This window comes from Salvelinus fontinalis, chromosome 8, assembly GCF_029448725.1.
Source record: "Salvelinus fontinalis isolate EN_2023a chromosome 8, ASM2944872v1, whole genome shotgun sequence".
Lineage (NCBI taxonomy): Eukaryota > Metazoa > Chordata > Actinopteri > Salmoniformes > Salmonidae > Salvelinus > Salvelinus fontinalis.
This window is the reverse complement of record NC_074672.1, coordinates 10875547-10898249: the sequence shown is the minus strand read 5'-3', so window position 1 is coordinate 10898249 and position 22703 is coordinate 10875547. Positions and strand designations below refer to the sequence as shown.

General features: G+C 46.7%; 1 protein-coding gene across 18 annotated transcripts in view; it reads right to left on the bottom strand.

Moving 5' to 3' along the window:
- huwe1 (HECT, UBA and WWE domain containing E3 ubiquitin protein ligase 1) overlaps nt 1-22703 on the bottom strand; it is a 77227-nt gene that overhangs the window by 25405 nt on the left and 29119 nt on the right. For 13 of the 18 annotated variants that reach the window (XM_055930986.1, XM_055930978.1, XM_055930994.1 and 10 more), the window contains 28 exons: nt 22404-22580; nt 20977-21222; nt 19822-19955; nt 19512-19627; nt 19000-19188; nt 18517-18733; nt 17856-17978; nt 17324-17561; nt 16151-16373; nt 12755-12939; nt 12335-12391; nt 11344-11466; nt 11138-11233; nt 10482-10751; nt 10155-10307; nt 9873-10000; nt 9531-9612; nt 9129-9305; nt 8718-8868; nt 7445-7706; nt 6965-7145; nt 6501-6696; nt 6052-6219; nt 5761-5909; nt 3996-4104; nt 3566-3777; nt 2911-3122; nt 781-963 (listed from right to left, as the gene is read on the bottom strand). In XM_055930986.1, the coding sequence (XP_055786961.1) occupies nt 781-963; nt 2911-3122; nt 3566-3777; nt 3996-4104; nt 5761-5909; nt 6052-6219; nt 6501-6696; nt 6965-7145; nt 7445-7706; nt 8718-8868; nt 9129-9305; nt 9531-9612; nt 9873-10000; nt 10155-10307; nt 10482-10751; nt 11138-11233; nt 11344-11466; nt 12335-12391; nt 12755-12939; nt 16151-16373; nt 17324-17561; nt 17856-17978; nt 18517-18733; nt 19000-19188; nt 19512-19627; nt 19822-19955; nt 20977-21222; nt 22404-22580 (4757 nt within the window). The remainder of the gene's footprint in view (nt 1-780; nt 964-2910; nt 3123-3565; nt 3778-3995; nt 4105-5760; nt 5910-6051; nt 6220-6500; nt 6697-6964; nt 7146-7444; nt 7707-8717; nt 8869-9128; nt 9306-9530; nt 9613-9872; nt 10001-10154; nt 10308-10481; nt 10752-11137; nt 11234-11343; nt 11467-12334; nt 12392-12754; nt 12940-16150; nt 16374-17323; nt 17562-17855; nt 17979-18516; nt 18734-18999; nt 19189-19511; nt 19628-19821; nt 19956-20976; nt 21223-22403; nt 22581-22703) is intronic. The other 5 variants (XM_055930992.1, XM_055930993.1, XM_055930996.1 and 2 more) reach the window with 3 other exon arrangements.

The following is a 22703-nucleotide window of genomic DNA, read 5'->3' as shown; positions in this document are numbered from 1 at the left end:
TTTGTATTACTCAAGCTGCCACTTTCCATTACTGAGAGCCTGTAGGAGCACAAGACCGTATGCTCCTTTTTATTCAGACAGTCAGCAAGGTGTTCCTTAGGGATACTTAAAACATGAACTTAACGGACTCGGGAGAGGCGAAGGTCGAGAGCCATGCGTCCTCCGAAACACAACCCAAGCAAGCCGCACTGCTTCTTGACACAATGCACATCCAACCCGGAAGCCAGCCGCACCAATGTGTCGAAGGAAACACCGTACACCTAGCGACCAAGTCAGTGTGCACTGCGCCTGGCCCACCACAGGAGTCGCTAGTGCGCGATGAGACAAGGATATCCCTGCCGGCCAAACCCTCTTTAACCCGGACGACGCTGGGCCAATTGTGCGCCGCCCCATGGGCCTCCCAGGCGCGGCCGGCTACGACAGCCTGGGCTCGAACCCAGAATCTCTGGTGGCACAGCCTTAGACCACTGCGCCACCCGGAAGGCCGAGAAAAACATCCTCAATGGAAGGAAGAGATGAGGAGACATTCAGCGATTTGACCACTAGACAGTTTAAGTAAAATTTAAGCAATGCGACGTCACAATAATCAATTGGGGGGGGGGGGGGGCAGCTTTGGCACCGTGCAAGACAAGCTACCAGTCAACGTGCTGTTTTGCATACTGTTTGGAAGAAACACTCACAGGGGAGATTTCCCTGATGCCTTACTATAAAGTAGTAAGCAATGTGACTCCTAAGAGGGTGAGTAAGGGGTTTGAGAGGATCAGTGGTGTGTGTCTGTACCTGGACAGGTCGAGGCTGTGCGGTACTCTAGCCAGGTCGTTGACCAGTCCTTTCTTGAGGAAGAGGCGTATGATGTTGTTCATGCCGTTGTGCTGCGTCTTGGCTGCTGACGTGCTGTAGAAGCTAGAGGTGGACGGACACGACTCCATGATGGTGCTGATGATGCACATCACCGCCTGGAGCCTGGGGGGGGAGAGAGAAAAATGGGGAGTTTTCAGTGAAGCCTAGGCACACAGGGACAGATAAAATGCATAACGAATGCACTATGAATCCGTCCATTAGTCAAATACATTACCAATTTCAACTTGACACACATCAAAATGACAAATAAAGGATGGTAAATTATAAACTCAGCAAAAAAAGAAACGGTCTTTTAAGGAAAATTCGCAAATATCCAAATAACTTCACAGATCTTCATTGTAAAGGGTTTAAACACTGTTTCCCATGCTTGTTCAATGAACCGTAAACAATTAATGAACATGCACCTGTGGCACGGTCGTTAAGACACTAACAGCTTACAGACAGTAGGCAATTAAGGTCACAGTTATGAAAACTTAGGACACTAAAGAGGCCTTTCTACTGACTCTGGAAAAACACGAAAAGAAAGATGCCCAGGGTCCCTGCTCATCTGCGTGAACGTGCCTTAGGTGTAACAGTATAACTTTACGTCGCCCCCTCGCCCCGACACGGGCGCGAACCAGGGACCCTCTGCACACATCAACAACGGTCGCCCACGAAGCATCGTTACCCATCGCTCCACAAAGGCCACGGCTCTTGCAAAGCAAGGGGCAACACTACTTAAGTCTCAGAGCAAGTGACGTAACTGATTGAAATGCTACTAGCGCGTACCCGCTAACTAGCTAGCCATTTCACATCCGTTACATAGGCATGCTGCAAGGAGGGATGAGGACTGCATATGTGGCCAGGGCAATAAATTGCAATGTCAGTACTGTCAGTAAGACAGCACTACATGGAGACAGGGAGGACAGATGATTGTCCTCGCAGTGGCAGACCACGTGTAACAACACCTGCACAGGATCGGTACATCCGAACATCACACAGGTACAGGATGGCAACAACTGACCGAGTTACACCAGGAACGCACAATCCCTCCATCAGTGCTCAGACACTCAGCTTATTGCGGACAGAGGCTGGACTGAGGGCTGGTAGGCCTGTTGTAAGGCGGGTCCTCACCAGACATCACCGGCAACAACGTCGCCTATGGGCACAAACCCACTGTCGCTGGACCAGACAAGACTGGCAAAAAGTGCTTTTCACTGACGAGTCGCTGTTTTGTCTCACCAGGAGTGATGGTCGGATTCGCATTTATCTTCGAAGGAATGAGCATTACACCGAGGCCTGTACTCTGGAGCGGGATCGATTTGGAGGTGGAGGGTCCGTCAAAGCCTGGGGCGGTGTGTCACAGCATCATCGGACAGAGCTTGTTGTCATTGCAGGCAATCTCAACACTGTGCCTTACAGGGAAGACATCCTCCTCCCTCATGTGGCACCCTTCCTGCAGGCTCATCCTGACATGAACCTCCAGCATGACAATGCCACCAGCCATACTGCTTGTTCTGTGTGTGATTTCCTGCAAGACAGGAATGTCAGTGTTCTGCCGTGGCCAACGAAGAGCCCGGATCTCAACCCCATTGAGCATGTCTGGAACCTGTTGGATCAGAGGGTGAGGGCTAGGGCCATTCCCCCCAGAAATGTCCGGGAACTTGTAGGTGCCTTGGTGGAAGAGTTGGGTAACATCTCACAACAAGAACTGGCAAATCTGGTGCAGTCCATGAGGAGGAGATGCACTGCAGTACTTGATCTGGTGTGGCCACCAGCTGCATTCTGACTGTTACTTTTGATTTTGACCCCCCCCTTTGTTCAAGGACACCTTATTCCATTTCTGTTAGTCACATGTCTGTGACACTTGATCAGTTTATGTCTCAGTTGTTGAGTCATGTTATGTTCATAGAAATATTTACACATGTTAAGTTTGCAGAAAATAAAACGCAGCTGACCGTGGGAGGACGTTTCTTTTTTTGTAGAGTTTATGAGCCCATGGAAAAACCATCGGCTTAATTGTTTTTAGACAATTATGAAATCTCTGCCCTGCTCAGCCCACTCCCTCACCTGGCGTGTTTCTCCGTGCCCTCTGCCATGGCCAGCGCCCGGCTGAGTGCGGCCTTCACCTCATTGACCAGGGCCACCTGTGCATCGGTGCCTGTGCCAGCGGCTGCCAGGCTGGCCAGGAAGAGGCGTGCCAGGGCCGGGGTGTCCTTGTCCTCAGAGCTCTGGGTGTGGGGCAACAGGTGGTCCAGCACGAAGGCTAATACACTGCAGTCCTGCAGGGGGAGAGAGAGAGAGAGAGCAAGAAGGGAGTCAGGACGACAAGTCTTAAACTCAACATATTACAAATAGAGCAGTACAGTCGTGTAGCAGAGGAAGAGATGGACCCCTGGGTGAGGAGAGGACTGGCGCAATGTATTGTACATACCTCTACAGAAATTAAATACATATACATCTATACAGCACACAGAGAAAGGACTAGTCGGGTCAAATAGAAACAACGCAAGATATATTCCACATTTTCTCTAATGAGGTTGGAGTCGTGGCTATGGCAATACAGGGAGGGGAAGAGAAAAACAGGAGTTTGTCAACATCGTGTTTAAACTCCTAAAATCCTTCGAGCCCTTGAGGCAATTTATGCCAAATGTATTACAGTAGTAAAACTCTACATAGATTGTGAAAGCTGGACGTTTTGCCCAGTCTAGGCGAAGCCACCCACCTCCTTGATGAGCTCAGACTGTCCGGCCGTGTAGCAGTAGGATGCTATGAGGGTGGCGATGCCCACGTAGGACCTAACCAGCTCTGCCAGGAGACGCAGGATGGTGGAGGTGGGCATCAGGGGCTTGGAGGCCTTAGCCTTGGCCCCCTTACCCTCCTCTGAGCTGGCTCCCTTCTCCCCCTCCACCTCCTTCTTCTCCTCTGGAGTAGAGGCTGAGGTGGGGAGAGAGGGAAGGGAAAGGGACGGGGGGAAGAGAGAGAAGAGAGTTAGGATCGAGAAGGGGCAGAGAGGTGTCTAGGCATGTTACACTGATGGGGCACTCGTGACAAATCGCGATTTTTGTTCCTTCATTTGGTTTAAATACAATATTTTGTATATTAGCATCACACAAATTGACCAAACTAAGGAAAGAAGTGTATTGTAAAAGTACCAGTGGAGGCTGGAGGTGAGGAGGAGGGAGGGAGGGTCTCACCTTCTCCCTGGGGTGTTCCAGACTGAGAGGAGTCAGCTACCGCTCCATCTGCAGAAAACACCTGGGGCTGAGAGATAGGAGAGGGGGAGAAAATATGACCCACAATATATCTAGACCGATACAGCAGCTTTCAAAACATACATATCAATGTTTTAATTCAAGACACTCGCACTCCGGTTCAAGATAAACGTTTTGAAAAGGAGAGGTTTCACCTGAACTTGTCCAACAAGAACACAAGAGTTCTGCATCGGACCGGACACCCACCCGGGATTAACCTACCCCCCAAAAAACAATCAGCTGGCGGGTGGAATGAAAACATTATTTCTCGCAGTTCAAAACAATTACATTGCGGGTCAGAAACTTTTTAAATCAAAAAGAATATAACAAGGAGCTAGTTGTGTAGAATTGTGTTGAGAGTGGAGCAGGGAATTGTCCATTAGTAGACCCATTTGTGTGTTTCTCCTAATTTGTCAGAGTGCAGAGTTTATGTTGTTATTTTCCACCACATGACAATACGTTGCCAAGTTAATTTTCCGACTCCATAGCGCACGCGAAAATGGCTTCCGTTCCTATTTTTGGGGGCGGGAGATGCACTTGATTCAGCAGCTTTAGTGCTGGGAAGGCCAAGTTTTCGCATTTTGAACCATTTCATGTGTCTGAAGGCAGAACTCCGCCTACCCGGCAGGCCCAGAGAGCAAATCAAGTGCACCTATAGGCCTACCGCTGGCCTATCAGAAAACTCAGATCACCGTGTCTGCACAGTTTCCCAGAACCATAGACTAAAAACAAGCCTCGAACACACAGCAAAGTTTATATTGAGAGATTTCAAAACTTTTAAAACCATGACTAGACTCAACGAATACAGCAAAGATTTGTTGTTGTTTTGATGTGTAGCCTAAGTTTGTGTTTACATTGTTATTCAGCACTGTCAACACTTTGTTCAACAGTTCTATAAGACATGAAATGCACGTTCGATCCTTCCAGTCACACTACAACCAGCATTGCAGCTGCAATCAATGAGTACAGCAGTGTTTCAATAAACTTGCGTTGTTATTATTAGCGGCTTGTCTTTTTTAATATTGAGGAATATTTAACTTTCTCTGGTCATAGGAGTAACAACATGAATTGGTGCATGAGGCAGAAATAATGCTGCACGACTTAAGTTTCATTATTAACTGAAGACTGTGTCCCCTTTTCTCAGCGGAGAGAAGGGGATGGTGAGTCTGGGGAGATGCAGCCTCACCACTGATGGTATTGTATTGTTAGGTGGGCTATAGGCTTTCATTAGGTAAGAAAGGCAAATTAGAAGGTTCTTCTTCAAAGCGATTTGAGTTGTCATTGTGCCGCATTATATTGTGAAAATAAGACAGGCCTATCATTCTTAATTCATGGCAAGGTTTCCATTCATCCAGAATGTTAAAGACATGCAGTAAAATGTATTCACGATGGGAATAGCATAATAGTGTAACTACTACTCTGGAGTCAAAAACAATTAGGTCTAAGAAAAATATTTGGCAGGTCATAGATCAGCTCAGGAAACAATTCTATGCAGGTGGGTCGGGGTGCGGAGAAAAATCTGTCCTGATGTCAGACGGTGCGGCCGAAAACCTACCCATATCTTTTGTTTTCCCGATGCAAAACGTTTTTGCTACCGTGTGCCCTACTGAAACAGGACCATGGCCAGAACGACTCTTACAAACAGCCAGCCAGACATGACACTTACGTTGATATGGAAAGCGGACTGCGAGTCGAAGTCACTGCCCTGCCTGGTGAGTCTGTACTGCTGGTAAACGTCATCGCCTACATCCTGGAGGATCTGACACAGGTCCTGCCCCCCGGGCACCGCCACCGCACGCTCCTCTGGACGCTCAGCTACAGGGGAGATTTCGAACAGTAAGTAAGACTTCACACAGGTGTAGCTACAAGGCAACATTGATGTCAGAGCTTCGTTAACAGATATTCTGTTAAGATCATGTGGCTCCATGACTCAAGAGTGTTTGTGTGAGGGTCTTACCCTCTTCAGGGGCGTGGTAGGCGGCCAGGGCATTTAGCATGTCATAGATGACCTCTTTGATGGTGTCAGGGATGGGGGGCAGCGGAGACATTTTGAGGGGGGTGGTCTTCACCAGCTGCACCGCGTTGGGCCCCTTGATACGCAGATTCTCAAACTCATCATCTGAGGCTGAGCAGAGGAAGGAAGGGAGAAACACTTCGAGCAACCACGTCACATTGTTACGTTACACTGTAAAATAGGGAACTAGCCGAGAGCTATATGTGCAAGCGGATAGTTGAATGGCCACAGGTCTGTCCGCGATGTCCAAGATCTACACAGAAGTGGTTTAATAAAGATTGTCACCACACCACGCTGCTTTGCATGGTCCTTCCAGCTAGATAGACCCGTGGCCATTCAACTATCCACTCGTATAAAATATGAATTTTTCCGATCAGAGTATTTTAACGTACCCGTACCAGCTCCGCGAGGTGCGGGCAGGGCGATGCGGACGCAGCTGTTGGCTGTGTCAGCAAAGCAGTCCGGGTTCCGGCAGGCGGCAGGGCCCAGAACACGCAGAATGTAGTTGATCTCTCTGGAGCCCAGGGAGCCTGATACCACTCCTGACGTGGTGCTGCCCGCCCCGCTGGTCACTGCTGACCGTACCACCTAGAGAGGGTAGACGGGTCATTGTCACTCAGTGCAAAACCCTAATGGCTATATTGCACTACATTTTAACACTGACTAGGAGTGTCTCAACAGTCCAACATGGGTTCCAATCCATTTCCCTTTAGCTCCACTGCTCAGAAAATACAGGAAATAGTCAAAATAATAGATGTGCAATGTGTTGGAGCTTTCGCCTGTCCATTTCTAGGAGAGGACTGTTGAGATGCATGCTGGGCAGGTATCAGCGAGGGTGAGGTTTAATATCCTGTACCTTCTCCATGGTGTGTCGTAGCGTGGCGGGGTCCTCGATGATGTGTCTGAACAGCAGGGTGACGAGGGGCGTGAAGCCGTTGAACCCTGATCCCTGCGTCAGCCCCAGGATCATCCTGGTACTCTTCAGCTCAGCAAACATCATGGCGTAATGGTGGGTCCTCGTCAGGCGCAGGCATAGCCTGAAAGAGAAGAACAAACTTTAGTTGTAGAGGGCTTTTCGTCACACTAACAAAATATTTCAGAAGTACATTTTAGTCATGTAGCAGATGCCCTTATCCAGACACAGCGGCTCAGTCAGTGTATCCAACTGAGTTTAGGCAGGCAAAAACAAACATATAAGAGTCATTGCAAGTCAACCTTCCTACAAGATAGCCACTGTCAGCTAAACGGTCTAGAGCTTTTCATAACTCAGACACTTTTACTAACAAAAAAAAGATTCAAGAAGTAAACAAGAACCATATAGAAGTAAAACAGGAACCTTAGTGTGGCGTGGAGGGTGTCTGGGTCCACAGGGACACTGATCATGGAGACACAGGCTCTGATGAGCACTGTGGTCATATCCTCCGTCAGGCCCTGCACCACGATGGCTCCTCCTGTCCCGGTGCGTTCCGATGTGGGGTCCAAGGGGGCTGTGGGAGGGGGGGCGGGGGGAGCAGAGGGACCGGGGGAGGACTCTTTTAGTTGGGGGGTAGCGTTGTCCTCTTTAGGAGCACTCATCTCCACGGCTACTGGGGCAGAGTCTGAAAGAATCAGAGAGGGGGGTGTTACTATGGTACACAACTACAGAAACGGTATAACTGGTCTAATGGCATATATACATACACACATTACCGTTCAAAAGTTTGGGGTCACTTAGAAAGGCGATTTTCTTGTCCATTAAAAAACATCAAATTGATCAGAAACACAGTGTAGACATAGTTATTGTTGTAAATGACTATTGTATTGTAGGAAACAGCAGAATTTTTATGGATATCTACATAGGCGTACAGAGGCCCATTATCAGCAACCATCACTCCTGTGTTCCAATGGCACGTTGTGTTAGCTAATCGAAGTTTATCATTTAAAAAGGCTAACTGATCATTAGAAAACCCTTTTACAATTATGTTAGCACAGCTGAAAACTGTTGAAACAAAGAACTTTCTTCTGAAACTCAGACTATTCTTGTTCTGAGAAATGAAGGCTATTCCATGTGAGAAATTGCGAAGAAACTGAAAGGAAATCTCGTACAACGCTGTGTCCTACTTCCTTCACAGGACAGCGCAAACTGGCACTAAACCAGAATAGAAAGAGGAGTGGGAGACCCCGTGGCAGAACTGAGCAAGAGGACAAGTACATTTGTGTCTAGTTTGAGAAACTGACGCCTCACAGGTCCTCAACTGGCAGCTTCATTAAATAGTACCCGCAAAACACCAGTCTCAACGCCAACAGTGAAGAGGCGACTCTGGGATGCTGGCCTTCTAGGCAGAGTTGTAAAGAAAAAGCCATATCTCAGACTGGCCAATAAACAGAGTGCAGTTTGTGGCTGTTTGTGGCTTCACCTTTAGCTGAAAATGTGCTTTAATCTACCGTATCTGCTTATAAAACACTGGGGTTGTGCATATCACTAAAACAGTGTCTCCCATCTAGAAGGCCATTACATGAGCGTCTGTGTGTCTCCTCTGCCTTGCCCCAGTCTCCCTCTCATAAACCAGTTTGAGGCTATACTAGAACGATAGCTCCTCCCATCTAGTAGTAGATGGTCCAGTCATCACCTGGGTCTGTCTGGGTCTCCTCTGCCTTGCCCCGGTCTCCCTCCTCTCTCTCAGAGTCCGTCATGCTGCCCGTCTTAGCCGGTTTAGGAACGCGAGGCACTCTCTGGACCGTGAGCATCACCGGACGACGGTTACCCGTCTCCTCATTCACCTGGAATAGAAACATTAGAAGAAATCTGAGAAAGGAAAATGGTTTACCAGACCCAAATTAAACCCATTACTGAACTGAAAAGCACTTTCAATGAATACTCTCCTTTGAGCATGCTTTTAAAGACCAGGATTTTTTTTTTTTTTTTAAGTATTCACAAAGTCTGATGATTAAAAAAGAAATGTTTCACTGATTGTTGACTCAGTTCTTTTGTTTGAGTTGGAGTGGCATGTATAAAAGAGGCTATGAGGAAGAGTTCCTACCTGGACCATGGTGTTGAACTGTACGGTGTATCGCCTGCGTCCCGCGGTGAATCGGACGCTGCTTTCTCCGGCCCTCCAGGCTGAGTCTATAGTGCTGTTGTTAGAGGCAGAGTAGCTGCACCAGCGGCCGGACCGGTCATCAAACCAACGCCAGTTATTACCATTGGGCTGCAGGTACTGGAGAGAGGGGAGGGGAGGAAGAGAGAGGGAAGAAAGGAAGGAGAGAGGGAAGAAAGGAAGGAGAGGGAAATTATTTTATTGTCCATGGGAAACAAGAAAATGTGTATTTTCAGTGAGAGAAGGGTCAGGAAAAGACCAGCTATGGCAACACGATGGTAATCATATGCATATTTCATAGCGTCGGTTCATCTTTATGTGGCACCCGGAGGACATTATTCGTACCTTGTTCATCTGCGATCTGCGTTTGGATGAGACCGCCATTTTCTCGTAGAAGTCAATGATCAGCAACACTGGAGTGATCCACCTATAGAGAGTCACAGACAACGTTCAGCCGTATTGAACATCGCAATTTGTCTGGGAGGAGCCAGGCTTCTACATTTACTTCACCTGAAGTAATTCTCTCTAGTTAGGCATTGTAAAACGAGAGAGATTGTTTATGCTGTTATTTCTAGCAGGACAGTATTTTTGAAGGGCAATCCTGCTGCAGGTGTGCCAGCTAGCTAATCTTGAGCGGTCCTCTCGTCAGTTTTCTGTGACAGAGCCAGGGGAGGGGGTGGTACTGACTTGGGTGTCTGGATGTCCTTCTGCTCCTTGGCAGCCTGCAGACAGGGCTGCACCACCTCCAGCAGCTTGATGAGCACAATGAGGATGCCACTGTTCTCCACCACCCTGGCACACGACAGCTTCAACTCCTTAAGGAAAACAAGACAGCATGGATCAGCATACAGAGCCAGTGAGTGAGTGTGAGTGAAAGGAATTGCTGTGCTTCTCTTTCTCTGCCACGAACTCAAACAAATATTTTGAGCAGTAGGATGTTTTTCTGTGTGTCTATCTCTCTGTCCGTACCTCAAAGAGCAGTGTGAGCAGCAGGATGCGTGTTGCCAGGTTGGAGGCTTGGGGCAAGGTAGCCATCTGTCTGGTCCACTCGGACACTGTTTTGGTGTCGCTGGTGGTCAGGGGTACTGCTGCCTTGATCAGCACGTCTGCTGCCTCCCACACCTACACATCAGAAACATGACATAGGCTGGTATACTGATACTATCTAAGTGCATAATAACAATGAAGTCTCTAAACACATTTGACTGCACGTATCCGGTGTATGTGAAATCATTTATAATTGTTTTTAACTCGGGCATATCACACCTAACTACACACACACACCATGTTACTCACCTGGTTGACGACCTGTCGCAGGATGAGGTCCCTGTACTCGGGGCCGCTCCTCTTGATGGCGGTCATGAGCAAGTCACAGAGGCGGTAGACTGTGTCTGGCAGCTCGTCCAGCAGGTGGAAGCAGCCGGGGAGCATGGAATCAGTGAAGGCGTGGAGCTCCGTAATGTCCAGGGGCTCGGCCTCTAGGAACCTCTCCAGGCAGCGAGCCTCCTCCTCCTCCGTACGCTCCCTGGCTCTCCTGTCGTCCTCCTCGCGACGACGCGCCGCCTCCTGAGAGAGGGAAAGATGGAGGTGGGGAACGTGAGCGGATGTGAAGTGGCAGTCCAGAAACAACCCATAGGCACAGAACAAATCTGTACATATAGAAGCAGACAATGTGGCTATTATTCCAATGAGCCCATCAACTGAAAACACGAAGGTGCAAACATAGAAATAGAACTCTAGATCTGTGGCTACAACAATATTGCTTACATCTATCCAATACTTCCAGATGTACACATACCTAGGGTGTAAACTCTACATCTTGTTTCTGGGCTGGGCCCTGGTTATTCATTGATGAGCCTTCATCTATTCACGTTTGAATTCATTCACCATTGTGTTCCCTCCGTATGCCTGTGTGCGGGGGCATGTCTAAGTGTGCGTGTGTGGCGGCAAACCTCGGGCGAATCAGAGCGCTGCTCCATGCTGACCTCTTGTCCCAGAGACATGGCGATGGCTCTCATCATCTGGTCTTCTTCTGACATGGTCATGTCCTACAGACAGAGGGACATACAAGTACACTTAATATACACTATGGGAGGGGGGGACTAATCTGTAATATGAGCATCGCTCCCTCTGTGTGTGTGTGTGTGTGCGGTCGTACCCTGACGGCTCCGCTGAGTAGAGGAGGAGGGTGTGTGAGCAGGTACTCTGTGGCCTGTTCCATGGTGCTGGTGTTCACCAGGGCCTCCATGGCATGCTCTCTGGAGAAACCCATGTCCATCAGCTAGATAGAGGAGAGAACAACGGTTACATAAGGTTAGAGGAGAGATAGAAAGAGGGGCGAGGGCGAGAGGAGTCACAGGACAGGGTTAGAGCAGAGTTCCTTCTAGGACGTCTTTCCTAGCCACTGTGCTTCTGCCTCTGCATTGCTTGTTCTTGGGGTTTTAGGTAGGGTTTCTGTAGAGCACTTTGTGGGAACTGCTGATGTAAACATTTTATAAAATAGATTTGATTGATAGAGGAAGGGAGGAAGAGAGAACAGAGGCACAGAGAGATCAGAGTGACCGGGGACATCCTTCCAAAATGACCTCCTATCCATCCTCCCTAACCTCTACATAGCATGATATCCTACCCTCTACCCAGTTCTCATGCCTCAATGTTTTGAAATTCCATCCATTTGATATAAAGCAGGGCTCTTCTCACATTTATCCTCCAAAATATGCCTCTGTCCTCACACTCTCTCCCCCTCCCAAGTGGCGCAGCGGTCTAAGACACTGCATCTCAGTGCATAAGGCGTCACTAGTCCCTGGTTTGATTCCAGGCTGTATTACATCCGGCCATGATTGGGAGTCCCATTGGGCGGCGCACACTTGGGCCAGCGTCGTCCGGGTTCAGCTGTCATTGTAAATAAGAATTTGTTCTTAACAGACTTGCCTAGTTTAGTAAAATAAATGTTAAATCCCTCCTTAACCGTGACCCCAATTACAAGCACAAGAGAGCAGTATAAATTCTATATAATGTGCCCTCGCGCCGGCTCGCATCGAAAAGAATGTGTAAGTTCCGCACAGTGTAGGAGAAAGCATGCACAGCTCAGGTCAAGTATAAATAGACTTTCAGATTCACACTGGCTGTGGAGCCAGCTAGCTGTATACCTGCTGTAGCTGCTGCTGGTTGACGTTTGGCTGCCTCTCCCTGCCTCCTCCCTGACTCTGTCATAACAAGACAAAGTGGAGCAGGCCACGCCAGAGTGAGGGTTCAAGGGGACAATAGGTTGACAACAAAACAGTCCAATTTCATCTTATTACAACATGACCACCTTATTAGTTAACAAGAAAGTGAATGTGCAACAGAGGCTATCAAATTGAGGCTTTCAAATCGTATCTTGCAATGGATGCAATTATATCTACCAAAGCTTTCAAATGTCTAATGCCAATCTGTCTATGAGAAAAGCAATCCGCCAAAAATACATTTCTACGAAGAAACAGTCCCAAAGTTAATGGAATCCAAAAACGCAAACTGATCAACACCAACACACTCCCCTTGACACCCCCACTTCCCTCCTGTCCCCTTACCTGCTGTAGTGGAACCTGGTTAACCTGTGGTTCTCTCCTGGGTGTAGAGTTACTAGAGTCCTCTGCTGCTTCACCTGGTGCAGGTGGTGCTGTACTGCCTCCGGTAGCCGGTCCTGACCCGGAACCTGCTGGCACCTCTGCTGCAGTCACTGCTGCTCCAGGGGCCCCTACAGCTCCACCTCCACCTATTTTAAATGCAAGCATTTGAAATGATTGGGTCCTTGGACAGTTCTTGTATGTTAATTCTTAATGTGCATAAACATTGTAAATTGTGTCAAATAATTCAGCTTTCGCTGCTGTTAATTTCATTAAAACACTCCAAAAAAATGCAAGCGATAAGTAGGCATTGGTCTGAAAACAAAAAAGGAAATTCCAATGAGCACCACAACTAATTCACCCATACTCCACCAAGGTTTTCCAGCACACAGTAGCTCTACAGTAGCTTTTCCAGCACACATTCATGCTCTACAGTAGCTATTATATCCACGGGGCAGGTGGGTTTAGGGTCATGAAACAATGTGTGAATGAAGGGTGAGTGGGTGGCAGGCAGGTTGAATAAATCAAATTTAACAAAAAATCATAAATGTATCATTCTTACGCAATTTATATCTAGGATACATTGAGGGTTGTTTTTCATTATTTTTAAGGCATCAACATGCTTCTCAGCTGAAACAGTTCGGAAGAGTTTGTGCACATATGACGACATTCTGACGTTTTTGTTTGTTTTGTACTACGGTAAGGGTTTTTTCGGCTGTTCGGGCACACTTTTGTCTTGAGGCCAGCCGAAGTTTGAGCTGAAGTTGAAGACCCTTTGTCCGTGATTGGTCAACTGTAGGGATTCTTCAATAAAGTCTTTGTAGTCATTCAATGAGAACAAATTTTCATGAAATGTTTTTCAATGAGAAATACTGCACCAAGTATCTTAAATAAAAAGTAAGCGACTAAGATCTCCAGGGGGGAAAAAAACTTAATGACAGATTTCTTGTGTCATCTTAGATCAAATCTGACTATTTTGAGGAAGTGTATATTGGCTACAGAGTCTCAAAATGGACAGAGGTTTTCTTATTTTTCAAGCAGGTGATCTTTTAAGGGAGTATGTTAGCTCACTCGTTTGGTTTGCCTAGTCGCCAGCCGAACTGAAGCATGCTGACCAACCTTTAGGCATTAGTGCGTAAGCCTAAACTTTAGGGCGTGAATTTAGGACTGTAGTCAAGATACATTTTAAAACATTTAATCATGAGCCATTTCAAAATGATTTGGCTGCGCTACCCAGGGAGCTGATTTATCTAGAGGATGATTTAAATCACGCTAGAGAATGTTTTACTGATTTGCTCACTGAGGTAATGGACCATCATGCCCCAGTAAGAAAGAGTACTGTTGGGGCTCGTCCATCTCCATGGATTGATGTTGAACTGGGTGAGGCATTTTCTCACAGAAATATGGCAAAAGTCTTAGCAGACAACTCTAAACTAGAAATTGATGAAAATAATTATAGAACACCATGTAATTAGGCAGGTAAATAAAATCATAAGAAAAAAACATTTTCAAAAATGCTTTTATTAATTGTAAAAATGATTCTAAAAGGGTATGGAATATAGTTAAGGGCTTACTTGGTACATCTATTTCATCATGCCCATCTAGTGTGGAGGTTGACGGGAGAGCAATAACAAGACCAGCTGATATTGCCAATCATTTTTTTACTAAGAAAATCTATTTACTGAGCGATAATGTAAACACCCAATCTTCCAAACAAGCTATTGTCCAATGGATTGATGATCATATTATGAGCAAAAAAACCTGCTCTTTTATTCTACAAATGGTGTCAGTAGAGGTGTTAAACCTATTGAAGTCATTACCTGATGGTAAATCTATAGGTAATGATCTTATGGAATATTTTTTACTTCGCTATGCTGCTCCCCAGATTGCAGCTCCACTGAAAGACATATTAAATTGGTCACTGGAAAAAGGGGCATTTACAAATGTTTGGAAGCATGCTAAAATGTGCCCAATCCCGAAAGACAGCAAAGAACCCACCCATTACTCCTGCCAATAGTCAACCAATTAATCTACTCCCTTCACTCAGTAAGATTATTGCTTGGCTAGAGCTGCCCCGGTCAACTGTAAGTGCTGTTATTGTGAAGTGGAAACACCTAGGCGCAACAACGGCTCAACCACGAAATGGCAGGCCACACAAGCTCACAGAACTGCACCACCGAGTGCTAAAGCGCATAAAAATAGTCTATCCTCGGTTGCAATTACAGAGTTCCAAACTGACTCTGGAAGCAACGTCAGCATAATAACCTTTAGTCTAGAGCTTTATAAAATGGGTTTCCATGGCTGAGCACCCATGTGCAATGCCAAGCGTTGTGTGGAGTGGTGTATAGCTCGCCGTCATTGGACTCTGGAGCTGTGGAAACGCGTTGTCTGGAGTGATGAATCACGCTTCCCCATCTGGCAGTCCGACGGACGTATCTGGGTTTGGCGGATGCCAGGAAAACACTACCCTGCCCCGATGTATTGCGCCAACTGTAAAGTTTGGTGGAGGAGGAATAATGGTCTGGGGCTGTTTTTCCATGGTTTGGGCTAGGGCCCTTAGTTCCATTGAAGGGAAATCTTAATGCTACAGCATACAATGAAATTCTAGATGATGCAGTGCTTCCAACTTTGTGGCAACAGTTTGGGGAAGGCCCTTTTCTGTTTCAGCATGACAATGGCCCTGTGCACAAAGCGAGGTCCATAGAGAAAGGGTTTGTTGAGATCGGTGCGAAAGAACTTGACTGGCCTGCACAGAGCCCTGACCTCAACCCCATCGAACACCTTTGAGATGAATTGGAACACCAACAGCGAGCCAGGCCTAATCGCCCAACACCTTACTAATGCTCATGTGGCTGAATGGAAGCAAGTCCCTGCAGCAATGTTCCAACATCTAGAGGAAAGCCTTCCCAGAAGAGTGGAGGCTGTTATAGCAGCAAAGGGGGACCAACTCCATATTAAATGACCATGATTTTGAAATGAGATGTTCGACGAGCAAGTGTCCACATACTTTTGGTCATGTAGTCTAAATAAAAACTAGTAAATCAAGTCTGAAAACTAACAAACTAAACTGAATAAATAAATAAATTTAAAAAACATGAATAAAAATAAAGACATCTAGAACTTAAGCTAGGTGGGGGCAAAAATAAAATTGAAACTCAAATGCTAACGACCCTGTCAAATATCCAGTATATGGTTCTCGCTAATGGCTGACCGAATCAAGACGAGGGGCGGGGAGTGTGTTGAGTACCTCCAGTCAAGTTGATTTGCAATTCAAATCTTGTGTCGATGAAACATTTGAGCATCAACCAATCCCTAATAACGTTGCCTTACTGAAAATGAGAACTAAAAACGCACACTCACCTCCAGCTCCAGAGCTGGGGCCTACAGGCACCGTGGTGGCCCCTGGGCCCCCCTCCTCCTCTGGCCGCGCCGTGCCCTCCCTCTCCTTGGCCAGCCGCTCCTGGATGACTGGTTCACCACGAAGGATGTGACAGAGTATAGCCAACATGGACTCAGCCATGCGGCCCCCGTACACTTTGAGGGGTTTCCTGTTCCACAGGCTTCGGATGCAGTTAAACGCCGCCTGAACACAGTGAGAGAGTGGGTTAGTATTACATAGATTACATCAAAATACACACTTTTTTGGTTACTACATGATTCCATGTGTATTATTTCATAGTTTTGATGTCTTCACTATTATTCTACAATGTAGAAAATTATAAAAATAAAAGACAAACCCATGAATGAGTAGGTATATATATATATATGACCTTGTTTTTGATAGAAAAGCACATTCTGTCCTTTAAAATATCAAATCTTTCAGAAATACACTGATTTTTAATGGAATATCTACATAGATGTACAGAGGCCCATTATCAGCAACCATCACTCCTGTGTTCCAATGGCACCCTGTATTAGTTAATCCAAGTCTAAAAAAATTCTGGTTAAAGAAGCAATACAACTGGCCTTCTTTAGACTGGTTAAGTATCTGGAGCATCAGCATTTGTGGGTTCGATTACAGGCTCAAAATGGCCAGAAACAAATAACTGTCTTACGAAACTTGTCAGTCTATTCTTGTTCTGAGAAATGAAGGCTGTTCCATGTGAGAAATTGCCAAGAAACTGAAGATCTCGGACAACGCTGTGAACTAGTCCCTTCACAGGACAGCGCAAACTGGCTCTAACCAGAATAGAAAGAGGAGTGGGAGGCCCCGGGGCACAACTGAGCAAGAGGACAAGTACATTAGAGTGTCTAGTTTGAGAAACAGACGCCTCACAAGTCCTCAACTGGCAACTTCATTAAATAGTACCCGCAAAACACCAGTCTCAACATCAACAGTGAAGAGACGACTCCGCGATGCTGGCCTTTATGTGTATGTATTTATTTGATTTAACCGTTATTTAACTACGCAAGTCACTTAAGAACACATTTTTATTTACAATGACGACCCATACAAAATGACCTTGAGCGCAAACACAAACATCGCAGATGCCAATCAAGCAACCAAGAAACCACTTAACACACACACTCTACCTTCTGAGTGACGATGAGGAATCGCAGGGCGCTGAATTGGGGGGTGGTGGGTGTAACCCCAGGGACCTTGACGGGCAGGCTGTGGGGTGAGTCCAGCACAGTACTGGGATTCACCATCTTCTCCACCAGCATCAGCCAGGCATCCAGGAACTCCCCTGTCCCATCAGGAAGCTCAGTGTGCTCCAAGCCCTCAGAGACTGGCACCTTACCACCCATAGTAAGAGCCCAGTTAAATGTCCTGGGGAGAGGAGAAATGTGTCAGTGCTGCTGGGCAGAGAAACACATCATTATTGCCCATAGTTGTCCTGGTCAACTCACATGATCAGGTAAAACAAGGCCATACTCAAAATGATTGTATTGACAATGCTGACAAAAGTAATGCCAAAAGTCAATACGTATGTACAGTCAGGTAGTTTGCCACAGCAGTAGGGTTTGTTGTAGCTACAGGGCGCCGACAAATTCCATGTAAAGAAGTACCAACGGCGCAAGTCTGTCAGATATTAACAGAGCTAAGCAAGGGTGCTCCACTCACTGGAAGAGCGCGTCATGTCCTCCGGAGCAGAAGAACTTCTGCAGCATGAGGTGGTAGGGGTACTTCCTCTCATCGAACAGCATGGGGGACGTGAAGCCCACCGAGCAGATGAAGAACGTCAGCCTGGAGAGACAAGTGATAGTGTTAAAATTGACACTGGGAGCATTAAATCAGCAAATCAATAGATGCAGTTGGAATCGTTCTGACAAGCGTAAAGCCTTGTAACCAAACCAACCGCTTGCCCCTCCTACATGTTACATTTTTTTAACCTTTATTTAACTAGGCAAGTCAGTAAAGAACAAATTCTTATTTACACAGACGGTCTACCCCGGCCAAACCCTAACGACGCTGGGACAATTGTGAACTATGGGACTCCCAACGACGGCCGGTTGTGATACAGCCTGGAATCGAACCAGGGTCTGTAGTGACGCCTCTAGCACTGAGATGCAGTGCCTTAGACCGCTGCGCCACTCGGGAGCCCCGAGTGATGATCTATGTACAGAAGCAAACAACCCTCTGGGCTTATCAGAAGCAAGACAAAATTATTACCAAATCTTATCCACCCTCTGAGAACTATAGAAGATGTTAGCTTGTATGGGCTGATGGGATGATTTTCTTGGAGATTGGGTGTGACAGGGTAGATCCTGACTGAGTAGCGTACCTGAAGCGAGGGGTGGGGGTGTAGGGCGGGGGCTGCCAGCTGAGGCCCTTGGTAAGCAGCTTGGTGAGGGAGGAGGCGGTGGCCCTGGCAGCGGGGGTGGGGGCAGTGCCAGTGCTGGTGGCGTGGTGAGAGCGGCGCTGGCGGACTGGAGAGCCCACACACAGCTTCACCAGCAAACCAAAGAGTTCAGCCAGAGCCCGGCCCAGGCGAGACGATGCTGGAGGTGAGAGGAGAGTTACACACCTGTAGGAAAAATACAGCTAGCGGTCGCAAATATAGGATCAGGAGTCAAAGCGGACGTGTTCTGACCTTCATCAGACAGTTAGACACACTTCTCACTAACGCAGAGATTCTGACCGTACATCTCTCTATTTGGTGGGGATACCATTCTACACTTCAACTATGCCTACTACCCGACTACAATTATTATTATTTATTTTTTTATTACTCGAAAATAAAGAGAAAAATCTAGGATTTCCTCACCGGAGAGCAGTGGTTTGATCTGCTTGATGCGTGTGGCCATGGCAGGGGTCAGTTTAGACTTGGTCTTGGGGTCAGCGGTGCCGGCGGTCGGCTCGTCAGTCTCCATGGGGGCTAGCGTGTCCCCGTCCAACCCCATCCCCTCCAGGAGACCGGTGGCAGAGGGGTCCAAAGCAACAGTGTCAGACTCGGCTAGGGAGAGAGAGAGAGAGAGAAAGGGGAGAGGCCTAGTGGTTAGAGCTAGTGGTGGCTGGGCTGAAGAGAAAGTTTGGCTAAAAGATGCTTCAATTCTTTCTTTGCACGTTGCTCAAATGATGCCCGACAAACATTCCGGAGTGGGCAGTTTTATCAGAATGTTATAAAAAAAAAGATTTAAAAAAGAACTGCCTAAAGCACACTGCCAAACATTGCCCAACAAAATGTACTATTGCATATTTCATGAATTAACGTTCATAAATATTTGATAATAACATTTTCTTTTGGTTGTTTTTCCAGTAGGAGGTCATCTTCATTACCAGCTCTCCTGGATCCTGAGGCGGTGGCTGTGGCTGTGGTGCTGCCAGATGGCTTGTCCTCTTTGGGAACAAGCTTCTGCATGTCAGCCTGGCCAAACTCACAGCCTGGGGGGAGACTGGAGGAGGAGAGGAGAGAAAAGAAAGAGGAGGTTACTGTGTGCTGCTGGCTGACTGCTGAGGAAGAGAAAGCCAGAGAGAGAGAAAGAGAGAAAATGGGAGAACCAGATAGAGAAGCTCAAGGCCAAAACATATGGATAAAGCAAGAGGGGGATAAAGAGCCAGGAGGAGAGAAAGCGTCAGCTTAGTGTACCTGTTGGGTGTGCAGAGTGACAGCAGCACAGTGCTCTCCCAGACCAGAGAGCAGTAGAGCTGGCTCAGCTTATTGAGAACACTCAGACCTAGCTGGGAGCCCCATTGGTTCACACTGATGGCCCTGATCTCACTCTGTACAACACAAACAGGGGAAGAGACGAGACGGTTAATGCACCCACCACTATTAACACACTCACAGTCAAGCAACTCCATCCCCAAAAACACCTAAAAACCACAGACAGACATCGTTATTTGGAAATCCACAGACAATAAATCTGCAATGTCGACAGTTGGTTGGTTATATACTGCTGACATCTTAAAATCCAATAGAGCTGAGTTGTTAAATGCATTTGGCTAAGGTGTATGTAAATATATATATATATATATATAAATAAAACACACACACATATACAGGTGAAGTCGGAAGTTTACATACACCTTAGCCAAATGTATTTAAAAACTCAGCTTTCACAATTCCTGACATTTAATCCTAGTAAAAATTCCCAGGTCTTAGGTCAATTAGGATCACCACTTTATTTTAAGAATGTGAAATGTCAGAATAATAGTAGAGAGAATGATACACTTCAGCAGTGGGTCAGAAGTTTACATATACTCAATTAGTAATTGGTAGCATTGCTTTTAAATTGTTTAACTTGGGTCAAATATTTTGGGTAGCCTTTTACAAGCTTCCACAATAAGTTGGGTGAATTTTGGCCCATTCCTCCTTACAGAGCTGGTGTCACTGAGTCAGGTTTGTAGGCCTCCTTGCTCACACACGCTTTTTCAGTTATGCCCACAAATTGTCTATGGGATTGAGGTCAGGGTTTTGTGATGGCCACTCCAATACCTTGACTTTGTTGTCCTTAAGCCATTTTGCCACAACTTTGGAAGTATGCTTGAGGTAATTTGGAAGACCCATTTATATATATATATATGTGTGTGTGTGTGTGTGTGTGTGTGTGTGTGTGTGTGTGTGTGTGTGTGTATGTAAACACACACACACACACACACACACACACACATATATATATACACACACATACTTTTTTTGTTGTTGTTGCAAAACATCAACACCTAATTAAGACTACTTTGGGGGCTACTGGTGTGGTGTGACAATGAGAGACCATTGCTGATTGGTTCCCAGGCTTCTTACCTGTCCTACCCTGCAGGTGTGCACGAACATCAGGATATAGGCGTGTGCGGCGGTGAGCGCGTGTAGCAGGGGCGTGGCGCGGGCCGACAGCGTGGCGTCGGTCACGTGACCGGCGGTGGCAAGCTCTCGGAGGAGCACCGAGCCCCCAGGGACCTCGATGGGGCGGTGGAGCGGCTCGAGGGCCGACAGGATGCTGTCCAGCTGACACAGCCCTTCCTGGAGCACCTTGGGCTCATGGGACAGGGTCTGGGGACCACGGGACAACACACGGCGCTTCAGTATCAATACAGCACAGTCACAGGGATCAGAGACTGAAGTTGGTTACATTTAATAGGTCTCCTTGGAGTTAAGTCACAATACAGCAGCACCACACACAGGGGTCAGAGATTGAAGACCAGCACAAGTCTGGGATGCCCCAAGGGGCCTGGACTGTGGTCACAATATAGCAGTGTCAAAGGGAACCGTAGGAACATAGGACCTTAATCACAATGAAAGATCAATGTAACATGTAAGTCAGTATTCTCTTTTCTTAAGAGTCAGTTGTTGAGCTCTGCTTGAACTCAGTCATTAACAAATTCAATGAAATCATATCCCCACATCTCCCCATGCTCCCAGTCTCACCAGTGTGGACTCTCAGACCCTGGCTACAGCCTGGCAGGCCTCCTACCCCCATATCTTGTGCGAATTGTTTTGGAAAAATTGTATAAAAAAATAAAAATAATAATAATAATAAAATGTTTTTATTTTAAATACTGCAATTTCTATCATTATCCACTAAATTTGCTGGAGGTCAAAATAATTATTAGAAATGTTATTTAATTGACACAAGCTGTCTGCAATCGATCAATCAATGTCTTGTTGTTAATTGTACAAAGCCTATTTGGCAGGGAATACTATTTGTAGATCAGTGATTCGACACCTCACTTTGCTGAAGCTGATCCTCTCCAACGGACTGAGAAGTACATTACGGGCAGTTTAATCATTGACGTATGTGGTAGCAAACTCGGGGTGTAGCCCTGACCGGGACTCAAACAAGGGTCCAGCAACTGTTTGGCCAACAACTTAACCATTACTCAAGAGGTCCGAACCTCTTGGCCAACACTTTAAAGGGCAATTCTACCACTTTTCAACCTCTTTTGTTTTTTGATTGGAGTTAATTAATTGACACACAATTGGAGCTTGTGATATTTAAATAACATTTTCTAGGATTTTCTACCTTCAGCAAACATAGCTGGTAATACCGGTCAAATAAAAAAAATGTATAAGACAAAAACCAACTAAAACAACAACCCGTGTCAGGGGCCCCACAACCCGTGTCAGGTCCCCACAACCCGTGTCAGGTCCCCACAACCCGTGTCAGGTCCCCACAACCCGTGTCAGGTCCCCACAACCCGTGTCAGGTCCCCACAACCCGTGTCAAGTCTCACCAGTATAGACTTGCAGACCCCGGCTACAGCCTGACAGGCAGCTGATGTGGGGAAGTCAATGGGCAGGTTGGGTAGACCCAGGATTGAGACCAGGGGCAGAAGACCCTTCTGGTTGACAAACTCCTGACAGTGGTCGTCGGTCGTGTTGTTACTCAGGATGGACTCCACAAACTTCATCTGAGAGGGGAAACCAGGGAAGACTCATGGTATGGTACAGTATGTAAACATCTCAAAAAGAGCTTGATTAGACGATAGTAGAAAACAATAGAGTACACACACTAGTATATGCTCCCAAAAGTG